Source organism: Struthio camelus, chromosome 1 (genome assembly GCF_040807025.1).
Source record: "Struthio camelus isolate bStrCam1 chromosome 1, bStrCam1.hap1, whole genome shotgun sequence".
NCBI classification, from domain to species: domain Eukaryota; kingdom Metazoa; phylum Chordata; class Aves; order Struthioniformes; family Struthionidae; genus Struthio; species Struthio camelus.
Window position 1 is genome coordinate 49,613,798 of NC_090942.1, and position 11,842 is coordinate 49,625,639.

An 11,842-nucleotide genomic window follows, 5' to 3' on the forward strand; every position below is an offset into this window, starting at 1 on the left:
TTTTCAAAGTAGTTTGCAAAAAAAAAAAAAAAAAGCAAAGGCCCTCCCCTAGGCTACATTGTTGCACGCTGTTATTTACCTCCTCACATTTAACGGGTACCTAGTCACCATTAACATTTGCAATTCATTGCGCCGGAAATATTTACCTAGTGTAAACAGCTGAGGCACTCTGAGCAAGCTGTTTATATATGCAATATGTATTAAAACGGGGTGGGGGGAGAGGAGCTGTACACTTGCTGAATGGGAGAGGCCCAACTGTGCTCAACAGGTTCAGTTCACACTGTGACCCTGCTCGGCTTCCTGCTATTCAGATGTGTTACTTCCCCTTTGTGGTAATGGCCTGTGGCAGTCAGCCAGAAAATACTATTAATTTCAGAAGTGGCCTGACAACAAACCCACAGCGAAGCGAGAGGAAGTGGCGGGGAGGCCATCTGTTGACTTCAGCAGAACAGTAGGGACACAGCTATGTAGGTTCTACAACGAAAGCAGATTAATAATCCACAAAGAGGAAACTGGCTAAAATTATCCACAGACCATATTAAAAAAAAAAAAAAAAATCACTTGAGCTGCAGCTGGACAGGAAATTGCTAGAGCTGCTTGCAAATCTCCACTTTGAACAGAGCAGTATAGGGAATGCCAAGAGCGGAAACCGTTCAAAACTGGATTAGCACAAGCCAAGTTTAACTGCAACCCACTTCTACTTTCACAGTTTATGCACTCAATCTAGGCCACTACTGCATGAGACACTGACTCACTTTTTTCCCATGTTTTGTTTGCTTTTCATTTCACACACTTGCAGTTACTAAAATTACATTAAATGTTCCTTGACGGCCAGGAGTCCTGCACACAGCATTTGGCACCACCCTACCTTGGGCCACTTCTTATTAGGAAGGATGTTAATGAAAATAAATTACAGCAGGAAATGTTGCAATTGCAATAATCCCCCCTTTTCCCTTCTGCATAGACAGCACTACTTGAATGGTCCAAAAAAGGAAGTGAGGTGACTAATGTCATATAGAGAGTTTCCTTCTTGCCTTCACCTGCTAAGGTGCAACATGGCTGTACAGCGACAGAAAGTCATTTACTGTCTAAAACTGCTTATGGATCTGTGAAATGACTTCCTGCTGGGCAGGAGATCACAAAAACACCATCACCTGGTGTCTCAAAGAGAACGCAAACGCTTCTAACCAGAGCCAGAAAACAGCAGCTCCATGCCCTAGAAGGGATCCTTATGTCCCAGGGTCAGCTGCATCCATGGGGTAAGCCCCAATCCATGGGGCACTGTTTTAGAATTAAACCAAAAGGCCTTCAAAAGTGCTCCCTTCACCAAGGCAAGACAATAATCCAATATATGCACTGTTTATTCATTTAGGCATCAGCGGATCAAAAAGGGGGAAGGGGGAGATTAAGACTTTATTGTCTTAAGGGCTGTACAAAAGCTATTGAAAGCAATCATTACCTTTAAACATAACCATATGTATATGCGCAATTAACCACACCCACATAGAGGAGAAAGCAGGAATAAACCAGCCAGGTTCTCAATAGCCAAAAATAGTTATTTATTTATTAATAATTTAAGGTTTTACATTCTTATAATAAATTCCATCTTAAAACTTTTACACCATGAATTAGACTCTCCCTTATTGGCAACCGTGTGCAGGTTCACTGTGCGCACACACAGGTACAAATGCTCACACATACTTCCAGTTTTATACAAAAAAAGAAAAAAAAAAGACACAAAATATTGCATTTGAGGTGAAGCTCCCTGAAGAATTTGTACAGAGGTAATGCACTGTTTAGCACATCTGAAAGTTTTAAAAAGTGATCAAAAATCTTTTGCATTCAAAGACCAACCTCCTCCCAGATGACCTATTTACAAAAGGTAAGGCAAAATTAATTTAATTTAAAAATATATATATATATCATGTGAAACTACATCAAAAGTGTGAGGAAAAAAAAAATCACCACAAGGAAAAGAAAAATATATGAAAGAAGAGACTGTACTTGCTCACAAAACATGATTTGCAGACTTCTCTCCACTGCCATTTCTCTCCCATGGAAAGCTTGCTTCAGTTGAACAATAAAATTAAGCATGCTGCAAATATATTCTTTGCAATGAAAAAAAAAAAAGCAAAATTTATGAAGAGAACAAAAGTGTAGACGTCCCTTGGATTGACTTCTTGAAAACATGTGAATTAAAAAAAAAATGCAAATCAATTTAAGATTAAATATTTACATTGATCAAGTAGAATACTACTGAGCTCCTGGCAAACAAGTACTCCAAATACACTAAGCTGAAATCTCTTTCTTTGGCTCCTCTAAATTAAAACAGAACAAAACAAAAACAAACAAACAGTCTTCACTGAAGACAAAAACGTATGCCAGAGATCCAAAAGCAAAAAAGGAAGTAGTATAGTCCCAGTCTCTAGAGAACATGTGCTCAGTCTGTCCAGTCTTACCCAAACCCCTTTGGAAGTCCTCAGATCCAAGCCACTGCGGGAGCAGGAACAACTGTGCACCCAGTGCTGCCTCCCTGCTGGCTGCTCACTACCTTCCTTCCCAGGGATCTCACCACCTTCCCTCCCTTTGCAATAGCCGAGCTCGCACCGTGTAACCTTTCCTAGCGTGCATCGGCAGCTGCTTTTTGACACCAGAGACCAGAAAAAGAGAAAGCTGTGTTTGCTTTACCACTGCCAAAGAGAAACCACTGAGGAATGATCCCGTGAGGAGCGAGGGAGGCCACGGGAGCTCACGTGGACTGCAGGGAGTCCACCTGGAAGACGTTCTGGTTGGAAGGGGTGGTGAAGTACAGCTGCTGGGTCGGCACTCGGTTGTCGCAGGGGCTGCTCAGCCCCAGAGTTCGCTCAAAGTCCAGTAGCTGGCCCATGAAGTTGAAATTGGGTGAAATGTTGGATTTCTTCATCTTGACGATATCATAGGCGTCGTTCATGGACAGGTTGAGCTTCTGCATGAGGTAGGCCACTGTCACTGTGACCGAGCGGCTGATCCCCGCTAAGCAATGCACCAGGACCCCACAGTTCTTCCCCCGAGCTTCATCTGTACAGGGACAAAGAGACAGAGAAGGACACCTAAGCCAGCAGGTCGGTAACTGATCTCACAACACGAACAAGAGAAGTATCAAGTAAGAAGAAAGGGTGATTCTGATCTCAGTGGCTGACAGGGCAACGCAAGGGTTAACTTCACCGGTTTGAAATGAGGACAAGAGGAGACTTTAGCCCCCTAAGCATTCGTACCAGAGTCCAAAAGCTGAGAAAATTAAGAACGAGGGAGAAGCAGCAAGATACACTGCATGACACTGTTTAAAAAGCCAGTTTTAAAAGGCACTCTGTGGCTTGGAAATTTGCCTTAAATTCTTACAGGCCCCTTGCCCCAGCATGGAAATCCTGCAATATGTCATTGAATGCCTTTTATACAGACCAGCAGACTGCAAAGGTCTATTAAATTATTCTCCAACTGTTGTGCAGCTAACAATGGAGGTATTCAGGCATTTTAAAAGAATGAGGGAAGTCACAGGGGACAGCCCATTAGGAGGAACAGGATGTCAACATTGGTTGAAAATGGGTTCCTTTGTAATAGGAAATGCATTACAATGCCTGGAGATTAGTTTCTTTGTGGCTTCCAGCCCACATTTCTTCCTGCTGGGCTCAGATTACCTACATTCTCCACTATTACCGGTATCATTCAACCGGATTACAGCACAGCTTCCCAACAGATAACGTGATGCCCACCCCACCGCACCCGATCCGGTGACTTTAGTCTTCACTGAAATGAAGGAAAAGTACAAATTTTAACCAGAACTCCTTCAGCCCACGAGCCCGTCCGTTTTCAAAGCTGATGGGTAACATTTAGGGGCAGGCTAACCGAGCCTGAGAGGTATATCGTTATTACCTCGAGATTTAATTAAACCTCTCATTATATATTTGCCAGGAATACCGTTATGAATAAATTGTATTTAAAAAAGCTAAAGTTAGCTTCCTACATAGTTTATTTTTATTATACTACTCTTCAGTAACCTGCAGGGAGAGGAAAAAAAAAAAAAGAACAGAAAAAGGACACAAACTATGAGCCCCTAGTTTTTTGGTTTTGTTTTGTTTTTTTTTTTTTTTTAAACAGGTTTAAAAATATTTCCCATCCTGCGCATTGCTCAGTGCCCAGCATCAACACAAGCGGCTCTGGGAGGATTCCCAGAGCGACCCAACAGCCAGCTAAACCAGGTATGCGTTTGTAACCTGCAAACGTCGGTCACAATTCACCGGGTTTCATCAATAAACCTGGAAATAGCACCCTCCCCTCAATGTAAGTCAGCTTCAACAAAATCAGAAAGCCGAGCAGCTCCCAGAGACAGCTACCCCTTCTCGCCCGAAATCTTTTGAATTCTGCAAAATAAATTGAATTTGCGAATTGCCATGCAGCTGTTAGCAAGCAACCGGGTCTCACCTATAAAGGAGATGGCCTCAGGAAAGAACTGGGACAGGTTTTGGCTCCAGTGGTCAGAGATTGGGATCTGCTTGTACTTAAATTCGCCGGCATTTTCAAAGAGATTAGGCAGGTTGGGGGTAACATTCAAGATGTATTTAATGCCGAACTCTTCTAAAACGTCCAGATTAGTGGAGTCCTTGGCACAGCCTAAGTAGAGGTAGGGTAAAATCTCCACTGGGAAGGAAGGCTGGTTGTTGGAGAGAGGGCTGCCATCGGAGTCGGTGGCACTATTGGGGTCTCTGTCAATGTCAGACTCAATGTCTGAGGAGGAATCGGAGCTGATCCGGAGGCCTCCCAAGCCCAGGACTGGCAGAGGAGGGGAGCTGCTGCTACATGAACTGTCTAGGTTAGTTTCACAGTGCAGGGCGAACTCGGCCTGGAACTTGCTGAAACCACCTGGGGAGAAAAGCAAAGCGGGGGAAAAAAAAATGCAACCTGATACATGACGGCAGATTGACTTATTTCTCCGCTACGGCTCTCTCTGCTAATGGGCATCCGCTTCCCACCCCCTCGAGCCCCGGGGAAAAGAAAAGATAAGTCACATTCTCACGCAAGACGGACTCACGTAAAAGAAGGTTTAGCAAAATCGCCTGCTGCGGGGGGGGGAGCGCCCGTACGGTCGAGATTAAAGCTCGCTGCCGCTTTGCCCTACCGGGGACCTCTGGAGGGACGTCTAGGGGCAATTCCTTCCTCTCTTCCTAGCTCACGCCGGGGCCCCGTTAGCCCTGTCCTGCACACGCTGCTACAGCGATTCCTTCGAGGTCTCTTCGCACAAAGCAAGCACAGGGGCGCGGGGGGCCACGGGGAAAAGCCTCCTGCCCAGCTAACGTCCGCCCCGAGTGTCAGTGCGCAAAGCCCGGAGGAGGCTGCGGGGTCCGGAGCCGGGCCCGGGGCTCCGCATTACCTCCCACCCCGGGGCTCGCCCGCCCGACCCCCGGCCCCGCTGCAGGCAGCGAGCTCCCCCCCCGCCCCGGCCCGGCGGCGGCTCTCACCTTCCAGATAAAACGCCTTGCAGCCCTCGTCTTTGAGGCGCTTGAGGAGCAGCCCCAGCACGGACTCGCCGCCCGTGTTCTCGTTCCAGTCGCGGCTGTGCTCGTCGTACAGCACCACGGTGTCGGTGCCGCACCGGCGGGCGAAGCGCTCCCGGTCCTCCTCGCTGCTAGCGACCAGGGAGCGCAGCGGCAGGTTGCCCTTCTGCAGCCGCCGCAGCATGATGCCGGGGATGGCCACGTTGATGGCCGACTCGATGTGGGACGATTCGTACAACTCCTGCGGCCGACAGTCCATCAGCAGCAGCCTGTCGTTGCCCATCTCCAGCTGCTCGTTCAGCCACGCCACGGATTTACTAATCGCCATTTCCGACGCGAAAGGGACGGGTCTGAACGTATCTAGCATGAGGAAGGACGGGGGGAGCGCAGCGTGCTCTGGAAGCGCCCCTCTCTCTCACAGAGGCATGCGGCTGGCTCGGCGAGCGGCTGCGCCCCTCCAACTCCGCACAACTTATCTCCCTCCGCCCCAGGAAAATGAATCACGCAGCCCCCCCCGCGCCGCCTCCCCCGCGCCGGGCGGCGGTGGAGTCACGGGGAGGGAGAAGCAGCCCCGGCGTGTGTGTGTGTGTATGTGTCTGTCTGCCTGTACGTGTGTTTGCCTGTGTGTGTGTGCGTGTGCGCGCGTACAGCCAGCCTGCCCGCTCTCCTCTATTTTGTCAATGAATCCCTGAATGAACCTGCCTAATCGCCTCTCCAGCCGAAGCCCTTGGGCTTTTCCTCCGCCCCGAGTGAATGAAATCCAATTAACGTGCCACCGGCTCGGGCTCCCCGCCTCAGCCCGAAAGCAGCGCGCGGGCCGCCCGCCTGGCTGCGCGCCGCTGCGCGGCAGCGGCAGCACCGGCCCCTTCCCCGCCGCAGCCGCCGCTCCGCGCCCCCGACGCGATCAATGTCCCTTTGAATCGGCCCCGCACACCCCCGGCGCCCGGCAGCTCCTCAATGGATACAAACACGGAACGTCTCAATGGATACATTCTCCGGCGCAGCCAATGGGGGCGCGCGGAAGGGGCTGTTGCCGCGGCGACGGGCCGGCTGGAACAGGTTGTGTTGATGAATTGTTAATGAGTTTGTCATTCACAAAAACGGAAAGGAATTTCCGCTCCGGATAAGCCGAGTGCAAACAAGCGGCAGCCGCGGCGCGGCGGGCGGGCGGGGGCCCGAGGGCAGGTGAGGGCCGCGGCGGTGCCCCCCGCCGCCGCAGGCCGCGCAGTGCCACGGCGCGGAACAAAAGGCACCTTCTTTCCCTCCATGTTGGCTCGCCTAAATACTAAGCTTGCGAGGAACCTCTTGCCTAGCCTTCCCCCCCCCCCCCCCCAATTCCCTTGTGCCGCTCTGAGCCTGCCTTTTCATGAGGGCATTCCGGGAATCCCATTTTTAGGGAGGCGGGTAGCCTTTGTCCTCAGCTGATCTTTAGACGGCGGAAGGGTAAACCCCGAGCTAATCTCTTCCTACGCGACCCGGCTTTATTTGGTGCAGGAAACGCAGCCGAGGACCCGGCACCCCGTTACGAGTAGCCTGCGGCCACTGCTAAAAGCCTGGGAGCGCCCGGGCGGACGGCTGCAAAGCGTTCGCGGGGAAAGCGACCCTCCGCAGCCGCTGCCAGCCCCTCCAGGTAGACGTTAATTGTGCAAGTGCCGGCGCCAAGGCGTGGGCCGGCGTTACCGTGTCCTGCGGGGAGCCCCGTGGCGCCTTCCCACCCCCCGCCCCAAACCCGGGTCATAGGGAGCGCTGCCGCGGCAGGGGGCCGAGGCGCCGCCGGCGCCGTCCGGGGGCTTCCCCGCCCCCGGGGCCGCAGCGCTGCGGAAGGGCGCTGCGGTCCCCGCGGCGCCGGAGGCCGGAGGCTGAGGCGGGCGGGGGTGGTGCGAGGTGCGGCTGATAAAACGGGTGAGTGAAAAAGCGGAGAGTGCAAATAAATGGGGAGAAGCCTGGCCTAAATTCTAATCCCGTTGCCAACATCTGGCCGGGAGTAAAATTGTTCTGAGGAGGCTAATCTCGTTTATAGCGCTCCTGAGCTCCTGGCTGATTATTTTTAACCTGCGCTGAAGGAGGTTCCCTAGGTATTGAGTTGCTGGAGTGTGTTGACCCTGGGAACAGAGAGTTGCACAGATAGTCCTGTGTTGTCTGTGTAGCAAACATACGTGATGTAAATTAAAGTTGGGACATCAGTCACTGAGTTTCAAGAAGCGATAACACCCAGATAGCACTAACAACGTGTTCCTAGCAAGGATTTTGACAGGAGCCTGGCTTGCTACCTGTTCTGAAGGCTTCAAAGTGGTACATGTTGCATAAACCTTGCCCTGTCCCTAAACAAAGGGGGCCAAAGCCAAAGGGGGATTTGGCTTGACTGGTGTGAGATTCGCAGGACACATGCCCACGCGCCGTGTAACATGTCCCGTTGCTCAATCCGCCTTGCCCACCGCAGTCCTGCCTTCTCGCGTACGGAGCTGCAGGTAGGTCTTGCCATGTGCTTCTGCTGTTATTCATCTCCGGACACTCAGGGGATGGGGTTTAAATGTTCATAGCTGTGACAGATCAGAACAGCAGTCTCTGTTGTTTTTTTTTTTTTTAATTTGGCTTTTTTGTTTTGTTTTCTGCTATGTTTAAGTCTAATCTAGGTCAGGGCTCCCACAGTATGGCATACTCTTTGGAGCTGGCCCTGTTGCTTTGCTCTGTATCAGTATGACAACTAGTACAGTCCTGGAAGAATGAATAATCAGATCATAATTTAAGCCCTACTTTTTTTTTTTCTTTCTTTCTTTAAATTAGAATCGTGTTTATTCTCTACCCTTCTTCCCAAGTACATCAGATGATCAAGTTCTCCTTAAATTTTACAAAATTAGATAATCCAACCCTAAGACATACTTAACCATGGATTTCAGACCAAAAAATGGAAGTTCTGGAAATGTAAGTTTTGCACTGCATGAACAACTGAAATGGAAATTCTCAAGCAATCTTAACTGCAGTTACCTTGTAAGGTGCTATTTAATGCAGTGCTTGTCTTGCAACCATTTTGAATAATTCTGGTTACTCGTTTATGCTAATAATCAGCTGTATTTTCTCTGTTAGCCTTTATCCCAACAGAAACTACAGCCAGAAGAATCCTCACATGATCAGTTCCATCCCACCCTTTCCTCCATCCCCAAATACGTCAGCTTAGAAAACAAGGTAACGGAGTCATGTTAAAAGGTAGTGAATGTGACCTAAAAGAGACTGGCACAAATTCAGTATAACACTTTGACAGCTCCCAGCAAGCTTGACACAATGATAAATACAATTTATTCTCTTTAAGTCATGTAATTGTTAGTTAACGTGATTCTTCAAGGTTACATTGTACTTTGATTACATTTTTAAATGAAGATGCACAGAAAAACACCAATGCATGGCAGAGTTTGGGTATGCAGAAAACAGAACAACCCTCAGATTATTTCCGTCAACTACTTCCATGTTCATATAAGGTAAACTTGCTTCTCTGATGACTAAAATATTTTAGGAAGAAAATATGTTCTGATTATCGTCTTCAGGGCATTTTCAATGACACTTTATGGCAGCGATTTAAAATAAAATCTTAGTCATTCAATATTTTAACTGAAATTTACATATTATGCAAGCAGTTTATCAAACCCATTGAGACACCTACCTAATAATAATGTAATAATAAATAATAATAGTACTTTAAAAAAGTGTACACCTACAGATCTCAAAACATACAGCAAAGGCGAATAAGAATTAGTAATATCATCTCTGGTTTAAATGTTATGAGCATTGAGGCTAAATATATGAAGGCAATAAGAAGTTAGATAAAGCATCCTCAGGAGAGTTGTATTTCCCAAGTGGGACTGGGTGCAGAGACTTGTTACGATGACGGCTGATGACAGCTCATTGCATGGCAGGAGTCAGAGGGTGATGTTTGCTGGCTCTCAACCCAGCAAGAAGAGCTTGCACTGTAGCAGAGTTACACAAGTACAATACTAGCGGCACCCTTTGAGTTTGTACCAGGGCTTCCTCCACCACACGCAGGCTGAAGCTTGCCATGTGAGAACCAAAGCCACTGAGGCAATGGGGCAAGGGCATCTCAGGCCTCTAACTACTGGTGAGGTTTCGTCTTGCATTAGACACTAAGGATGAGAACTTTTTTTCTTACATAGTGTACTTTCTTCCTGTGAAGGTACAAGTTTGCAACTCTCTTCTACTTCATCTGGAACAAGATTCAGTAGGGGCTTTGCTGTTTCTTTGGTCAGACCTTTCCCACTTTGCATAAATAAATATTCACTACAGTACGGACTCCAGTCTTGGTTTTCCACCCTCTGATGACCTGAATTAAAGTGGCAGAGAGACCTTTTGCCTTGGTGCTGTTTTATGCAAGGCCTGTGAAGTATGGTCTGGGATTGCCTGCTGCCGAAGGCCAAGAAGCACGAAACATGCTGGTGTCAGGATTTTGGTTGAGAGGCCAGCTCAACTCAGCACTGGAAGCACAGGTGATTCAGAAATGTCTGCAACAGAAATATTGGTTTCTCTCCTCACAGGTGGCAGCTGGGCATGAATTTTGAGGCTCTTGATACTTGAATCTGCAGATACCTGTGATGGTAGTTATTCAGCTGTAGATGACAAAAATTAGACTTTCACCTTTCAGCTAGTTGTTTCCCTTAATACTCACTTTCAGGATGCCTTCAGAGAGGACGAATTGCACTCTGGAAGTGCTCATTTCTCTCCATTGGCTCTAAATGGGGCCCACAGTGACTAGCCCGATCTTTTGGGTACTTAGAGTCTGTGATTCTCACCCCCAGGCTTATCTGTGAGCCCTCTCACAGTTCCTATTAATTTCAAAAGAAGTGAGAATTAAAGGTCTCAGTCTATGCTAATTTGTGTGAATGATCTATTTGAAAATAGAAATACAGGTCAGACCCAAGACTGTAAGATTTGTCCTCCCAGACCAAACTGGCGGTGAAGGGTAGGGCCTTTGGTGCAGAACTGGTTACTGCAGGGTGCCTCAAACAGAGAACAAAAGTGCCCTGTAAAGCATTTTACTTGTTTTATGTAAAGCACAAACAATTTCTGGAAATGACATTTAACTGATTATTCAATGTCCAATTATATATCACATCTAGAATAATTCCTGAAGTTGAAGAAATAAAACACTGAATGACTCCATTTAGGAAATCCTTTTGACTCAAGTGCTTTCCTTGAAACAGCAAATAGCTGGATGACCTGAAGCACATATTTAATTGTGCCTTGTAATAAAGTAATGTAATTAACAATTACTTAGGAATGAGGCTTTAAAATACTTAACAGCTGCTACGGAAATGCATTTATTCAAGAGGTTTTGTTTACTTTTGGCTTCCTTTTTAGCCTAAGCTAAGTTTGCATCTGCATTTAGCTTATACATGCGTTCTCCAAGTGGTTCCTCAGGGTGCGAAGAGGTGAGAAGTTTTATTTGACAGCAGATCACTAATGGCTCCAGGGTTCTCCTCACTTAGAGGATAAAATTAAGCTTTCAGGAGGGCAGTACAAGGCACACATTTAGCCAGACTCATACAGTGCCCTGGCCAGGCACACAAGCCAGCACATAGGTGGTTCACAGCTACTCAGGTGAGAGAGGTCTGAGTAAATACATGGAGAAGAGACTCTCAGTCTTTTTTCTTTTTCCTCCCACTAGGTGATACCACTAGTAGTCGCAGTTTTGGTGACACTGACCTATGTATCGCTTCACAGTGGTTTGCGTTCTGCTGGCAAGAGAAATGTTGCACCAGTGGGCAGAATAATAAAAATGATGAAAACAAAAGTACGCTTGTGCATCATTTTCTTATAACTAGCGGTGTATTAATTTGAACTGTGTGTTAGAGACAAATAAGAAAAGCAGAATGAACTTGAAAAATGGTGCTGAGACTGTATGATTAAATGAAAATACTGATATCCCCTTAAATTTAGTGGCAGTGGTTAAATGAATAAACCAGTTTAGAAAATAGCACCACCTATCAAAGAGTCCTGACCCACCCATACTACAGAAATGTTTTGTTATTTATATAGGGAGAGCAACGTGTTTGTATTATTTCTTTACCAATCCCAAGGAGTTCAATTGTGTCCAAGTGTACGGTACTGGTATATTTTCCTCTGATGTTGCCTGCTATTCAGGGGCAGCCTGTATCATGCTGTACTGGGCACATGCACAACACCAGATGAGGCCGCTGAGAAAATACTGTAATCCCTTTAGCGCTCCCTGTTTTGATGTGCTTGGAAGGGCTTACGAGGCACTAGGCACCAACGTGTGGGCTTACCTGGGGAGGCATTAGCGCTGTGCT

General features: G+C 47.5%; 1 protein-coding gene across 1 annotated transcript; it reads right to left on the reverse strand.

Annotated features, from left to right (window-relative positions):
- Nucleotides 1-1,535: 1,535 nt before the first annotated feature.
- On the reverse strand, nt 1,536-6,638 carry DUSP6 (dual specificity phosphatase 6). Its single transcript, XM_068936873.1, has 3 exons — nt 5,493-6,638; nt 4,459-4,896; nt 1,536-3,057 (listed from the first exon to the last, which is right to left on the reverse strand). Exons 1-3 carry the CDS (start codon nt 5,893-5,895, stop codon nt 2,750-2,752), a joined length of 1,149 nt encoding a protein of 382 aa, XP_068792974.1. The 5' UTR covers nt 5,896-6,638; the 3' UTR covers nt 1,536-2,749.
- Nucleotides 6,639-11,842: the final 5,204 nt, after the last annotated feature.